Raw genomic sequence first — 13251 nt, 5'->3', positions numbered from 1 at the left:
CCACCGAAAAGGGGGTAAGGGGCTCCTGTGAAAGGTGTGTGTGGGGGGGGGGTTTCTTTTGCAAAGGTGCTGAAACCTGCTGCCTTTTGCACAGGGTTAGGGTATCTTTAGGAGTCCCCTGGGGAGGGGGTGCCGCACGGCCACTGCAGCTGGTTGGTGGAGGACTCCCAAAACAGGAGGAGGGAGGGGGAAATGCAGCCTGCCCCCCCGCTTGCCTTGCTCCCAGGGCCTGCACAAAGTTGACCCCCGGGAGGGGTTCAGGTGCTCCGCAGTCGCCTTGCACAATTTAGCGAGGGGCTGCTGCAAAGTCTTGGGGGCAGGAGGCCCATCCACAGACGGCCTGGAGAGGCCAAGGGACCCTCAAGCCCTTGTTCAAGGACAACATTTAAAATTAAAAATCTCCATGATCGAACAGCTCTTTGGCATTGACTTGGATGGAACCAGCGGAAAGACACACTCACCGCCTGCCTAAGAACTGGGTCCCTGGCTGTATTTGAATTGAATTGGGGGGGGGGGCGTTGGTCCTCCCCCAAACCCACTGCTACCCAGCAGAAAGAAGACTGCCTGAGATTTTGGAAGGGTTTGAAATGGGGGTCCATCGAGCTCTTCCGTGCCTGCCTCTCCCACCAGCAGAGTTCTTGGAGGGGGCCCTGAGGGTGGGGGGCTGGGAGGTGGCAGTTCTGACCTCACAAAGCCTTGGAATCCGGGGCCCCGGAGAGGGCAGGAATCTGCAGCAGCAGCAGCAACTCAGCGGCCCGTGGGATGGGAAGCTGGCTGTCCTGTTTAGGGGGCAGGTACTGATGGGACAGGAAGCCCCCCCCCCCGGTACAGAGGCAGCCCCTTGGCTGGAGGGGTGCTGGGTTTGGGGAAAGGCACTGGGTGGGCCCCCCTCCCTTAGCCTCTTCCCAAGCACCTCTCAACAGGAGGGGCCGGCCTCTCCTCCTGGTCCCAGAGCTGCCTTCCAGCCAGAGGGAGACCCCGATGCACTTGGGCCTCCCCCTCACCCCCCTCCTTTCCCACAGGCCCAGCCGTGACAGCAACCGCGAGTGAGTGGCCCCTGGGAGCCCGAACGTCCCTCCAAACGGATCAGGCTAAGGATTTGCCTCTTCCTCTCCTTGGCACTGGTTGGGCTGGGGGATCAGAGCCCAGACGTGCCCTGCGTGGGCAGGGTCTCTGGGGAAGGGGTGGGTGGGCTGGGAATCCAGGGGCTTCTACGAAGGATGCCCCCCACCTTGGCTGGAACCATCACGGAAGCCTCGGGTGGCTTTTGTGCTCCTGCCACTCGCAGGCTTTGCCGTGGCCTCCTCTGAGCAGCACCGGGGGTCTCCCGGCCCCCTCAAGGTGGGCCGAGGGCCAGTCAGAGGATGCCGGAGGAGGGGGGTTGGCCCTGGCGACCCTCGGCTGCTCCTGATGACCCTTCTTGGTCCTCTCAGCAGCCTCCCCAGGAAGAGAGAAGAGGCAGAAGATGGTGAGTGCTGGGCCCGTTTCTGCCACCTTCCCCCTCCCTCCCCTGGGCGAGGGCAAGCCCGGGATGGGCCGGGCAGCAGCGCTCCCGCGCGACGCGCCCACCCTCCTGCTGACCCGCTTCTCCTGCCCCTCGCAGCCAGGCCGCCGTCCCCTCCGCCTCCGCCCGCCTCCGGCTCGGGCTCCCTCGACTTCGCAGCCCCGCCGCCTTCGGCCGGCCAGCCCCGGGAGCGGGCGCCGTGCCCCGCGCTCAGCCTGGAGGCGCTGCAAGAGCGGCTGGAGGCGCTGAAGGCGCTGCAGGGCCAGTATCTCCGGGGGCGTAAGTATCCGGGCTCCTGGGGCCACTGACCCCTCCGGCCCCCGCCGCCGCCGCCGAATCCTGCCCTTCGCTCTCCCTCCGCTGCAGAGTTGAGGATCCGACGCAGCTGCCGGGACTTCCCGCGCGCCCTGCGCGCCCTCAGCCTGCAGATCTGCCGCAGCCGCCGAAGACTCATCCGCGCCGAGGTCCGCCTGCAGCGCCGGGAAACAGAAGGTGCGCGCGGCCACCGACCGCCCCTGGCCCGCCCCCCTCCCCGCGCCTTCCCCGGTGCTTCGGCCGACGCTGCTCTCTGCTCCGGCAGGCGCTTTCCCGAGGCGGCCCTCGCCGCCTCCGTCCGAGCTGCTGGCCCTGGCCTCCTGGCGCCAGGGGCTCTCCGCCGCCGCCCCCCTCTCCGGCTGCTCCCTGCTGCTGCTCCCCGAGCCCCCGCCGCCGCCCGCCCCGCCGCCGCCGCTGCCGCCGCACCTGCCCGACCTGCACGAGGCGCTGGAGACCTTCCTGGAGCGCCAGGAGCGTCATCTCCACGACCGTGAGTCCGCCGGTTGGGGCGCCTTCTGCGGGCAGGTCTCGGGGTCCGGCTCGAAGGGCTCCGTCCTGCTCCGCGGCCGAGGAAGCGCAGCGGGTCCGGGCCTCTGCTTTGCGCCCGGGGAAAGCGGGGGAGGTGTGGGGGGGCGCTGCGGGAAGGAGGGGGCTGGCTGGCGGAGCCCCGAGGCTGGTCTTCTGCTTCCCAGGGCAGAGAGACTACCGGAGCTGCCAGGAGTGCGTCCGCTCCATCAAGGCGCTGCGCGGCCAACTGCGCCGGGTGCGGAGCCGGCTGTGGCGGGTGGAAGCGGAGCTGGGCATCCAGGTGCCCCCGAGCGAGCTCTCCGTGGACGACCAAGAGGAGGAGGAGGAGGAGGAAGAGGAGGAGGACGGCCCTCCCTGGTTGCCCCCCGCGCTGCCTGCTGCCAGGGGGGAAGAGGCGAGGGGCCCGACCGCCCAGCCCGCGGCCGCCCAGAACGCGCCCCCGTTGGATCCACCGAGCTCCGGCCGGCTGCTGGAGGCAAAGGTCCCCGCCTGCCCTCAATAAAGCTTTTGGAAAGTCTTCTGCTTTCGAGGTCACAGCGCAGGGTGGGGTGGGGGGCTGTTCTTTTAAACGCACCCCAAAAGAAGAGGGAGGGACTTTGGCTTGGTGTCCCCTGAAGAGCTTCCTGCGAGTAATGGCAACCTTAGTGGCTGCTCGGGAGCCTCTAGTCACCCTGAGACATTGCCAGTTCCTGAAGGCCAAAATTGCCTTCAGTACCACTGCTTGTGTACTAATTAAAATCTTTATAGCCTCCCTTGCAACACACACACACAGAAACACACATACACACAAGTAAAAAAATCATTCTGAGGGAAGGCACGGGATTAACCCAAAGGTGCTTTTTCAAGAGGCCACTGGACTTTCTTGTTTTTCTTTGAAGACGTTTCGCTTCTCCTCCCAGAAGCCTCTTCAGCTCTGACTGAATGGCAGGGAATGAAAGGCTCCATGGGACCATCACCTTCATCACCGTGTCCATCAAGCCTTCTTCATTTGCAAAGGGGGAGTGTTTCTGCTCTCCGGCCCCATAGCTAGAAACATCTTGGATGCTGGATTTGCATAGAACTCGGGCAGATCCTGAGCAACAGGGGAGATTCTGGAGCGGCAGGTGCCCCCAAGAGCCCGGAGCGAACCACCTGACCGCCACCCTTGGCCCTTCTGTCCACCAGATGGCGCCCTTGCACTCTTTGGAGAGGCTGCGTTTCCTTCCAAGGGCGCTAGGTGTCTCTTCTATGGGATCCCAGACAGCCTGGTCCCCCTTTGAAACCCACCCTGCTTCCCCCAACTCCTCATCCACTCCCCCCCCCCGCAAACACCCCTTTGGCCTCTCTCTAAAAAGTTGCCTTTCTGACCAGAAGCAATAATGTGGGGCACACAGAACAGAGACCCCTCCCCCCAAAAAAGATGCCATCTATGCATTTGGCAAGAAAGGAAAAGAGCCCCCCCCCAAAGCCTGCCTGGAACCAATTTCAGTACAGCTGTCTGGGGGCTCTGAAATGCCACTCGGAGCCTTGCTCTCTCTTGCCCTTTTGGCATTTTCTGCCCCACGTATTTTAGAGTCCCTCCATCCTGTGGGCATTGTTTGCTCCCGATTCAGAGAGAAATTGGGGTGTGGCGGGGGGGTGAGAGGGAGAAGGCGAGGCATTCTACAAAGCTCTGGAGGCAACTTGGAGCCCTCCTACCAGGGAGATGCTGAGGAGCCTCCTGATTTCTTGGGGGGGGCACCCCTGCTAGAGGGGAACAGCTGCTGAGGAGGCATCTCCAAGACTTCTTTCTTCCCACCCAGCTTCTCGAGGAATGCCGCTCTTCTCTGGCGATGCAGCGAGGGGGGGGAGGGAAGGGGGGAGGTGTTAAGCCCAGCCTCCTTGGCCAGGGGCCTCCCCTCCCTATGAATAGTGGTGCGGAGCTGCCCAGCCCTCCTTCAGCAGCGGCAGCAGCAGCAGCCGGGCCACTCCACCGGCCTCGCTCTCTCTCTCGGCTGGACTCTGCCACTGAAAAGCGCCTGGAAGATGGAGAGCTTCCTCGGCTCCTCCTCGCGGCCCTTGGGAGAGGACTCCCTCCAGATGTGGGACCTCAACAAGCGTCTGGAGGCCTACCTGGCCAGGGTGAAGTTCCTGGAAGAGGAGAACGAGCTGCTGAAAGCCGAGATCGAAGGCCTGAAGGGGGGCTTGGTGGAGACCCCCTGGAGGGCCAAGTACGAAGCGGAGGTGGCCGCGCTCCGGGCCACCCTGGACCGAGCCTGTCAGGAGAAGTGCGTGGCGGAGCTGGCCAGGGACTCTCTCCACGAGGAGGCCCAGCGAGTGAGGAGCCGCTGCCAGAGGGAGAGGGCAGCCCAGGAGGAGGCCAAGATGCTTCTGTCCCTGGGCAAGAGGGAGATGGAGGAGGAGAAGCGGGCCCACATCTGGCTGAGGGAGAAGGCCACCCAGCTGGAGAAAGAGATGGAAGGCCTGGTGGAGGCCCACCAAGAGGAACTGCTGAGGCTGGACCAGGAGATGGCCACCTTCTCTCAGAGCCTGGATGGCTTCCGAGTGGTGCCCGTCTGCTTCCAGCCAGTGGAAGTGGAAGACTACGCCAAGAGGCTCTCCAACATCTGGAAAGGAGCGGTGGAGACCTACAAGATGGAGGTCTCACAGATGGAGGCCTCCCTCTGCGAAGCCAAGGAGAGCCTCTGGAAGGCCACCGAACGCAACCGGCAGAACCAGCTGCAGCTGCAACAGCTGGAGAAGGAGCTGGCCAGCCTGAAAGGCCGGAAAAAGGCTTTGGAAGAGAGCCTCTCCCAGCAGTGGGCTCAGCAGCAGGGCGACGCTGAGAAGCTGCAGGTGGGTGTGGGGTGGCTGGCACGGAGCCCCCCTCTGAGTCCAGCCAGGCTCGGGGATGCCTGCCCGCCTGCCCGCCTTAGAAGCTTAGGAAAGTGGCTGGCAAAAGGGCAGGACTGCCCCCCTTGGATAAATGCAAATCAAGCAGCCCTTGATTGGGGGGGGGGTTGTGGGGAGCTGCAAAGGGGCACTTCTAAAAAGTCAGAGATGTTTTCAAGGAAAAAAAAATTGTGTTCATCTTTTCTTATCCTTCCAACAGTGAAGGTGAGGCTGATACACCCTTCTGGGGATGTGGGGAAGTCAGTGCCCCCTCCACACACACCCTCCACAGGCCTCGCCTCCAGAGCTCAGCGGGAGGGTCCACGCCCTGCCCCACTCATTCGCAGCATTTCTTTTCTGAGCAGAGGAATGTGTGTGGGGGGGAATGCATGCATCTAGGAATGGGGAGGAGGGGGTGCAAGGCGAAAGGGAACTGCCTGGCCAGCGCACTCGAATCTTTTTGCTGGACCAGATCTGAAGGAAACGGGCCGAGTAACGAAGGCTGATCTTAGGAAGGGGCGTTGCGGGCCGGGGCGAGATTCGAGGTGGGAGTATATTACAGCAGAACAAAAGATGACTTTGAAAACTGTGTGCTGGGCTGCCACACCCACTCGCATGGCAGACGCGCGGGATTTACCTGCAGTTGCCAGTGGGGCGGGGGGGGGGTCCTGCCCCAGAGCCCCGCTGGACCATCCTCAGGGCCTCCTGCAGCATGCCCCCCCTTGCCCCCGCCCTCGGTGGCTGACCCTGCTGGGCTCTCCTCTGCCCACAGATGGCCATGGAGGCGCTGGAGGAGGAGAAGCAGTCGCTGCGCGGCCAGATCGCCCAGGTGCTGGAGGACCGGCAGCAGCTCATGCACCTGAAAATGTCGCTCAGCCTCGAAGTGGCCACCTACAGGTGAGGGTCGCCCCCCTCGCGCCGCCCCCGAGTCTCCCCGCCGCACCTCGCCCGGCCACCGAGAGGGCTGGACGGGGCGGGCTCTGAAACAAGGCCAGGGGGCAGCCGCTGCCTTTACGCACAGCAACCGCTGCGCCCCCCATGCGCCATTCAGGGGCCTCGGAGCCCCCCGACCCGCTTCTTTCTCCTGCGCGTCTCTGCCTCGGCAAACCTGCCTCCTTCCTCGCAGACGGCCTCGCTTCCTTCCCCCCCCCCCCGCCAGAAGCAGAATCTCATGGGAACCTCCCTTCTGCCCCCTTCCCTTCTCCTCCCCCAGACGGTTCCCACATAAAAGGAGGGGGGGTGTTCCTGTTTCATTTGCATGAGAATGGCCCCGCGGCCTTTAAGGGGGGGGAGGCAAACAGACTCGCATGATGTCACCGCCAGCCTGCTCCTGCCAGCCCCCGCCCCTCCCGATTCGCGGGGGGGGGGGAGGGGCGAGCCTCCCAAGGCTGGGAAGGTGGAGGAGGCCTGACTGAGGAGGCAGCTGCAGGAGGCCAGGAATAACCACCAGGAAAGACCCCCAAGCGCTTCCCCCCTCCCCTTCCTCTCAAGAGTCCCTCTCTCTCTTGCAGGACCCTCTTGGAAGCGGAGAGCGCCAGGCTGCAGCTGCCAGCCACTGACCTACAGCTGGCCAGGGGGCTGAGAGGTAGGGATGAGTGGGGGGCTTGGGGGGAGGCCTAAAGAGTGATAAACATCTGGGCCCACTTCTCCCAGCACAGAGCTGCCTTTAAGCAAAGCAAGTATGAGCTTTCCTGACTTTTCTCAAGGGGGGGCAGATCCGCTTGGCTGGATCAGTCTCAGCAGAGGATCACCTGGTTCCAGGTGAGTCCAGCAGCCTTTTCTCATGCTCCCCATTTCTCTTGCTTGCAGAGGCGACCGTAATCGAATCAACCCACGGCCGGCTGCCAGGGCCGTCAATGGATCGGGGCCGCTCGGGGAACTGGGATGTCCGCCCCAGCCCCGTTGCCTTCCCAAAGCGTGGGGGATTCCAGAGCAAACTGGAGCTGCCCTCCTGGGGGACCAAGAGCCCGAGCTCCGCGGCCAGGGAGTTCCAAAAGGCCAACGCCTCCCTCCGGCAATCTCAGGCCACCCGAACTGCCGATGGGCTGCTGCTGCCGCCAAAGGAGGCCTCTGCTTTCCGACTGGACCCCTTCCAGCACGGCCAGAGGGTGACGGTCACCCACCTGGAGAGCCTGGCCCAGTCCATCTTCTGCACGCAGCCCCCGCTGGCTGTCAACTCCGTGGAGCTGGGAGAGGCTTCGGGAAGCTCCCCTGGCAGCCTGGACCCAGGAGAGGAGAGCGAAGCGGGAGCGAAGAGGGAGGCCGAAGGTAGAGGAGGGGAGGAAGGAGCAGCCCCTGGAGAAAAGGAGCAGCAGGAGGAAGAGGAGGAGACACAGCTCTGCCAGGAGCCACCGGCAACGAGAGAAGTCCTGAACGGGCCTTTTCTGAGCCAGATGGTTACTGAAGCCGTAGAAACCGCGATCCAGGAAGTGAACCCCAAAGAAACCCAGCTTGCATCCAGCTTGCTCAAGGCGGTCGAAAGCCAGGCAGATGTTTCTTCCGGCAGCGCTTCATCCCTGGAAGAGGAGAAGGAGGACACCCTTGCCCCGAGTCGCACCGAGGGGCTGGAGGAGGCCCAGGAAGCTCACACAGGGCAGAGCCAGCCCAGCGATCCCCTGGAGGGCCTCCAGGTCTGTGAAGACTTTGCAGAGGTCGATGGTGGCCAGGAAGCCTGGGCTGAGCTGCAAGGGCCGGAAGAGGCTTGGCAGGCCCTGGAGGCAGAGCCGCCGAGGGTAGAAAGGATGGAAGGAGGCGGGGCAGTTTTGGTCCCTGGAGAAGAGGAGAGGGATGGAGAAAGGGGGTCTCCAGAGGCGGAGGAGGAGCTGCCCGCCTTGCTGGGGAACCCGTTGGGAGAAGCACCCAGGAATTCAGAATTTGCCACAGAGGCCCTTACAAAGGGGAGCGGCAACCAGGAAGGCTGGGAGCTTGGCAGCCCCCCCTCTGGTGTCCTCGAGGGAGCCCCAGAAGTGAAGCCAGAGGGGGGGTGTGGAGGGACGGAAGAGGTGGAGATGGTCAGCCCCGAAGATCTTCTCTCTGAGCACAGGGAAGAGCCCCAGAGCCCCCCCAGGGAAGGTGAACCGTGCGATCGGCAGGCCGGGCTGTTCGAGAGGGGACACTTGGGGGTGGAAGGCAGCCCAGCCCAGGAGGACCCGTCACCCGCCACGCTTGCGGCATTGTCTGCAGGTGAACACCAGGCAGCGCCCTTCCTGGAGGGGGAGCAGGAGAACGTGGAGAGCCACGAAGAGCTTCTCCACGCGGAGGCCGATTCTGCTCCGCCAGAGGAAGAGAACGAGCCGAAGGGCCTGGACTCCGAGCTCTTCTGCACGGAAGGTGCCCGGCCCAGAAGCTCAAGTTCTGCCCCAGAGGAAGATGGCATCTTGGCAGATGAGCCAAAGGGGATCGAGAGCAGGGAAGCCGCAGAAGAGGAGGAGGAGGAGGAGGAGGGAGGAGATGTGGTCAGATCTCTTCCCACAGAAGACACGGGAGATGAAGGAACAATGGAGACAGAAGGGCACCTGGATGGGGAGGCACCCCAAAGTACCTGGGAACTGGGGGTGCCCTCGCCAGGGGAGGACGTGACAAGCCCCCAGGGGCAGGAGACGCTGCAAGAGGAGCAGAGAACAAAGGTGCCTGAAGAGCAGCCCCCGGAGGAAGGAGGAGGAGGAGGAGGAGGAGGAGGGTTCTCAGGGACCCCATCGCAAGCTGAAGGGAGCAGCTTGGAGGAAAGAGGCTCAGTGTCAGAAACAGAAGACAACATGGATGCCCTGGAGATGGAAGACGTCCGTGGGGCTGTTGTGGCAGGAAACCTGCAGCAGGAGAAGGAAGATGCCCCCGAGGGCTCTGAAGACAGAGAACTGGGGCTGGACCCTCCCCAGGCAGAAGGCCCCTCCAGGGAAGAGAACACCTGCCCAGAAGAAGTCCAAGAAGGGGGCTCCCCCCCGGAGGCCGAGATGCCTGCAGAGGACTCTGTTTCCTGGGGGGAGGGCTCAGGGTCCGAGGAGACCCTCGTCCCAGATTCCCAGAGGGAGAGAGGTGGGGCTGGAGAGAACATCCTGCTAGGGGAGACGTTGCCAGCCCCCCCAGCTTTGGACAGTGGGCTGACCGCGCCCGAGACTCCACCCCCTCCTCCCTTGGAGAGGGAAGAGATGCCTCCTTTGGCCCCAGGGTCTGAAGCCCCCATTTCAGAAGAAGAGGCCGCAAGCCGCCTGCTGGCCAAGGAAGACGGAGTGGAGGAAGGCACTCCAGCGGGAGAAAGCGGCCGCAGTCCACAGGCTCTCCCTGAGGAAGTCGACCACTGCTCAGAAGAGCTGCTGGCCGCAGAGGGTCCGGCAGAAGCCGGGATCCAAAGATCACCGCTTGTGGGAGAGGGTGAGGATCAGGGTCCCGCGGGGGCTGGGGCCCCCCGAGAGGATGAGCAGGAAGAACTGGAGCCCGAGGAAGACCCCTGGCAGGAGAGGGTGGGGGCCACAGGGCCAGCGGTCCCCAGGGAAGAGGTGGACGCAGAGCTTGCTTTGGGGCCAGAAGAGCCCAGCGGGTTCCCAGCAGATGGGTTTGGCGCCCGCTGTAGCCAGCACGAGGAAGAGGAGGAGGAGGAAGATCGGGGGCCGTTGGAATCTAGCGACCAAGAGGCTGCAGTTGTGGCCCCTGCCAAGGTTTCACCCCTGACCAGCGTGACTCATTTGGGAGAAATAGTGCTGGAAGGCGACCGCATTCTGCCTGGCCCAAGTGGGGCTGTGGAGTCTGAGCTGCTGGAGTCCGGTGAGGACGAAGGTTCCCCTGTCTTGGACCCAGAAGATCTGATCCAGCAGAAAATTGTGACCGTGGAAGATCCCCCAGGAAGCGGCTTCCCTGAGACATTCCCAGAGGACGTGGTGGGCCCCAATATCCTGGAGATTGTGGAACAAGCCCTGGAGTTTAACCAAGAGTTGATGAAGGCAGCCGAGGAGGAGCTGGGGGGCCAGGGGGCCCAACGCTTCCCAGAAGAAAGGTCCCCCTATGCCCCCCCTGTAGGTTGGGACCAGGGGCCACCCCGGATTCCCCCAGAGGCTCCGGAAGGCTCATCTCCCTTCCCGAGGGAAGCCCACCCGTTGCTGGAAAGCCAGGCCAATGGGCTTCAGGAGGAAGCAAGCGTGGAAGACTTGCCAAGCGAACTTCTCAACGGCCTCGGGCAGGAGGAGACGGACCCTCCTGGAGACGATGGTTTCATCAAGGGGGTGACTGTCACCCCACAGTTCTGCACGGAGGGCCACTTCCCCAGGGCAGAGACCCTAAGCCAGAGTCCCCCCCCAATCCCAGGCGATGAGGAAGGGCTTGGAAGCGGAGACATCAGCCCTGAAGGTCTTGAAAAGGTCTGCCTGGATCTGGAAGGCCGGGAGGCCCTAGAGGAGAACATCCCGGGTGACCCACAGCAGAAGAAGAAAGGAGGCAAGGAAAGCAAGGGGGAGCCCAGGCCCTTCCTGTTCGGGGACGGGATTCGGCACCAACCCTTAGAATTCCGGCCGGAAGGGGGCCTGGACCTCCAGCCCTCGGAAGACCACTGAAGGGCCCCCTTTCGGCCACTTATCCCAGCCAGTGACAACCAGTGTGATTCCTGCTCAAGGCACCCCCTCCGTTTCAGCTCCACAAACTTTCCTCTTTCTTTCAGCGGCCCTCCCTCCCTCCCTCCCTCCCTCCCTTCCTTCCTTCCTTCCTTCCTTCCTTCCTTCCTTCCTTCCTTCCTTCCCTCCCTCCCTCCCTCCAAAGTCAGAGAGCCCCACTGACAATCAAAAGCTTGATTAGGCAACCTTTGCAGCCTTTTAACATTTTCCAGATAGGCTTTTTAAAAAAAAACACAACAAAACAAAAAAACCTCTTTTTTAAAAGAAAGGCACTCAAGTTGAGTGTCCGATAGCCTTTGTGTTTGCCTTAACTGTAACCAGCAATTTGGCAAAATTGTTTTTTTTAAAGAAAATGTTATGTTTCATCTGCCTCTAGTTGTGCCCAGCAGGAAAATTAAGTTGTTTAGTAAGATCCAGTCTCACACCCTGTTTTTCTAAGTTGTCCAGGCAAACTTACAACATCCCCTCCTCCCCGCCACTCTCTGGATCAAGAGGGCTTCACCTAGTGCAGAGTTTCCCGGCCTCTGCATGTGTTAGTCTCCACTCCCAGAATTCCCCAGCATGCTGGCTGCAGAATTCCCAGAATTCTCCAGTGGAGTATGCTGGCTGGCGAGTTCTGGGAGTCTTGGAGTCCGCCCATCTTATGGCTGCCGAGGCTGAGAGACACTGATCTAGAGGGAGGGTTTTTTCAAATAGTGACTCCTGTAACTTACTAGTGTGCCTTATTTGAGGAGTACGTGGAACAAACTCTGGATTTTCAGTATAAATGTGATTTGATGCTGCTCCCCCCTCGTCCCCTTCTTCTCTCCTTGGTTCCCCAGGAATCAGTTCTTCTCTTATCCACTCTCATTTATCTGTGTGCGTGTGCGGGGTGTGTGTGTGTGCCAGGATACCCATGTTGGCAAAGGGGCCTCTGCTTTTGAATGGGACCGATCTAACAACCCTTTGCTTTTAAGAGGAGAGGAAAAGCCGCAACTCTTGAAGGCCCCTGGCAACCTGTTGCTGAGCATTTGGCCAGCCTGGGTTGGGTACGCCAGGGCCAGGCTCTCAGTTAGCATCTGATATTTCCGCTCTTACTTCCCCAGCATCCTCCTGGGAAGAAGATAATTAAGAGATCAGTCCTCCAGTCCTATAGCTGGCCCAGGCAGCGTTTTGGTCCCCTGGAATAAACTCGAAATCAGCCTCATTTTATCTGCCCAGCCCACAGAAGCTAGCCAAGTGGGAGCAGACGTTTTCCCAGGCATGGCTTGATTTCCCCTCCTCTCTTTTTAACAACGAGGATTCGAGCACCGATCCAAGCCCAGCCTCAGAACATGGGCAGAGTTCTCCAGAGGGGAGCTGAGGATGGGGACCGAGAGGGGATGTTCCAGAAACAGGCTCCAGTGCCCATTTTTTTCTGCACTTCAGTGCCTTCTACTATAAAGCTAGGATGATAAAACTCCGGAGCTCCTTTGGGCGCCTCCGAGACACTAATAAAGCAATTGGTTTCTTACCCTGCACAAATTCTCTGTGTTTTGCTTCACCTCTTAAAGCGTCACCCTTGGGGGTGCTGGTTCTTGGGGGAGGGATCGGCCAAGCTGAAAAAAAGCCGATCTATCAAGATGAAATAATTCTTTAATGCCGCATGCAGGAAGAGGAGATGTTTGTGTTAAAAAAAACCTCCACTCCATTAGTTCTGCTTTGTTCGAGTGCAGGTTGAATCCCGGACATTTAGCAGCCAGTTTTTAGCCAAGGAAGGGGGGCAACTGAGAAGAAATGGGGGCCCCTCTCCCTTCGCCAGTCGATGTACCGAATTCTTGCAAACTCTCCAGGGCTGCGCAAAACAGGTGCTCGAAGAAACTGTGGGCAGGGCAGGGCATCGGTCGTGCCCTCTCTGCCCTCTGCTCCGTGGGGACCGAGCAGAGAAAGGGGCGCTTTTTATAGCCAAGGCCAGATGGGGAAGTGATGGAAGACCTTAAAATATGCATGGGACTACTGATGCAGCTGAATCACCAGCTCCCTGCAGAGCAGAAATATTTGGAGAAGTTGGGAGAAAGTTAAATGTGGCTACCTCTCTCCCATTCTGGGGGTGGGGGGAATGGACAGCCCCTCCCTTCAGCCCACCACCTGTTTCTGCATCCCTCACTTGTGGCTGTTTTTAACACTGAAGCAGACCCGGGCAGGCTTCCTTCCCATCTGGTCCAGCGTGGCAAACAATTTGGATTCAAAATGTTCAAAAACACAACTTTAACAGAAACAAGCTGTGGAAACGATAACAATATTCTTGAAAATAGAAAGTATACAGCATATGCCTCCCTTTGAAACCTTTGACTGCAAGCTGCAGCAGAGAAGCTGCAGTTGCAAAGCCCGGCGGGCTGGTTTTCCAGGGGCAAAACGGCCACCAGCATCGCCCTCTGGGGCAAACCGAGGCAACGCTGGCAATTCCTCCCAGGGTTCCTTGGAGGGGGAAAACGGCAG

General features: G+C 60.9%; 2 protein-coding genes across 2 annotated transcripts; both read left to right on the top strand.

The window, feature by feature from the left end:
* Positions 1–587: 587 nt before the first annotated feature.
* LOC310647513 (uncharacterized protein) lies at positions 588–2849 on the top strand (the record flags this gene model as incomplete). Its single annotated transcript, XM_083374830.1, has 7 exons — positions 588–825; positions 1023–1046; positions 1289–1468; positions 1604–1783; positions 1871–1996; positions 2085–2309; positions 2512–2849. The coding sequence occupies 7 exons, from the start codon at positions 588–590 to the stop codon at positions 2847–2849; spliced, it is 1311 nt and encodes a 436-aa protein (XP_083230956.1).
* A 1502-nt stretch (positions 2850–4351) lies between these two features.
* NES (nestin) lies at positions 4352–10814 on the top strand (the record flags this gene model as incomplete). Its single annotated transcript, XM_083374300.1, has 4 exons — positions 4352–5161; positions 5970–6094; positions 6709–6782; positions 7007–10814. 4 exons carry the CDS (start codon positions 4352–4354, stop codon positions 10735–10737), a joined length of 4740 nt encoding a protein of 1579 aa, XP_083230426.1. The 3' UTR covers positions 10738–10814.
* Between the last annotated feature and the right edge of the window lie 2437 nt (positions 10815–13251).

This window comes from Vipera ursinii (assembly GCF_947247035.1).
Source record: "Vipera ursinii genome assembly, chromosome: 15".
Classification (NCBI taxonomy): Eukaryota; Metazoa; Chordata; class Lepidosauria; order Squamata; family Viperidae; genus Vipera; species Vipera ursinii.
Note: the sequence above shows the minus strand (reverse complement) of the source record. Positions and strands in the feature narration are given on the sequence as shown.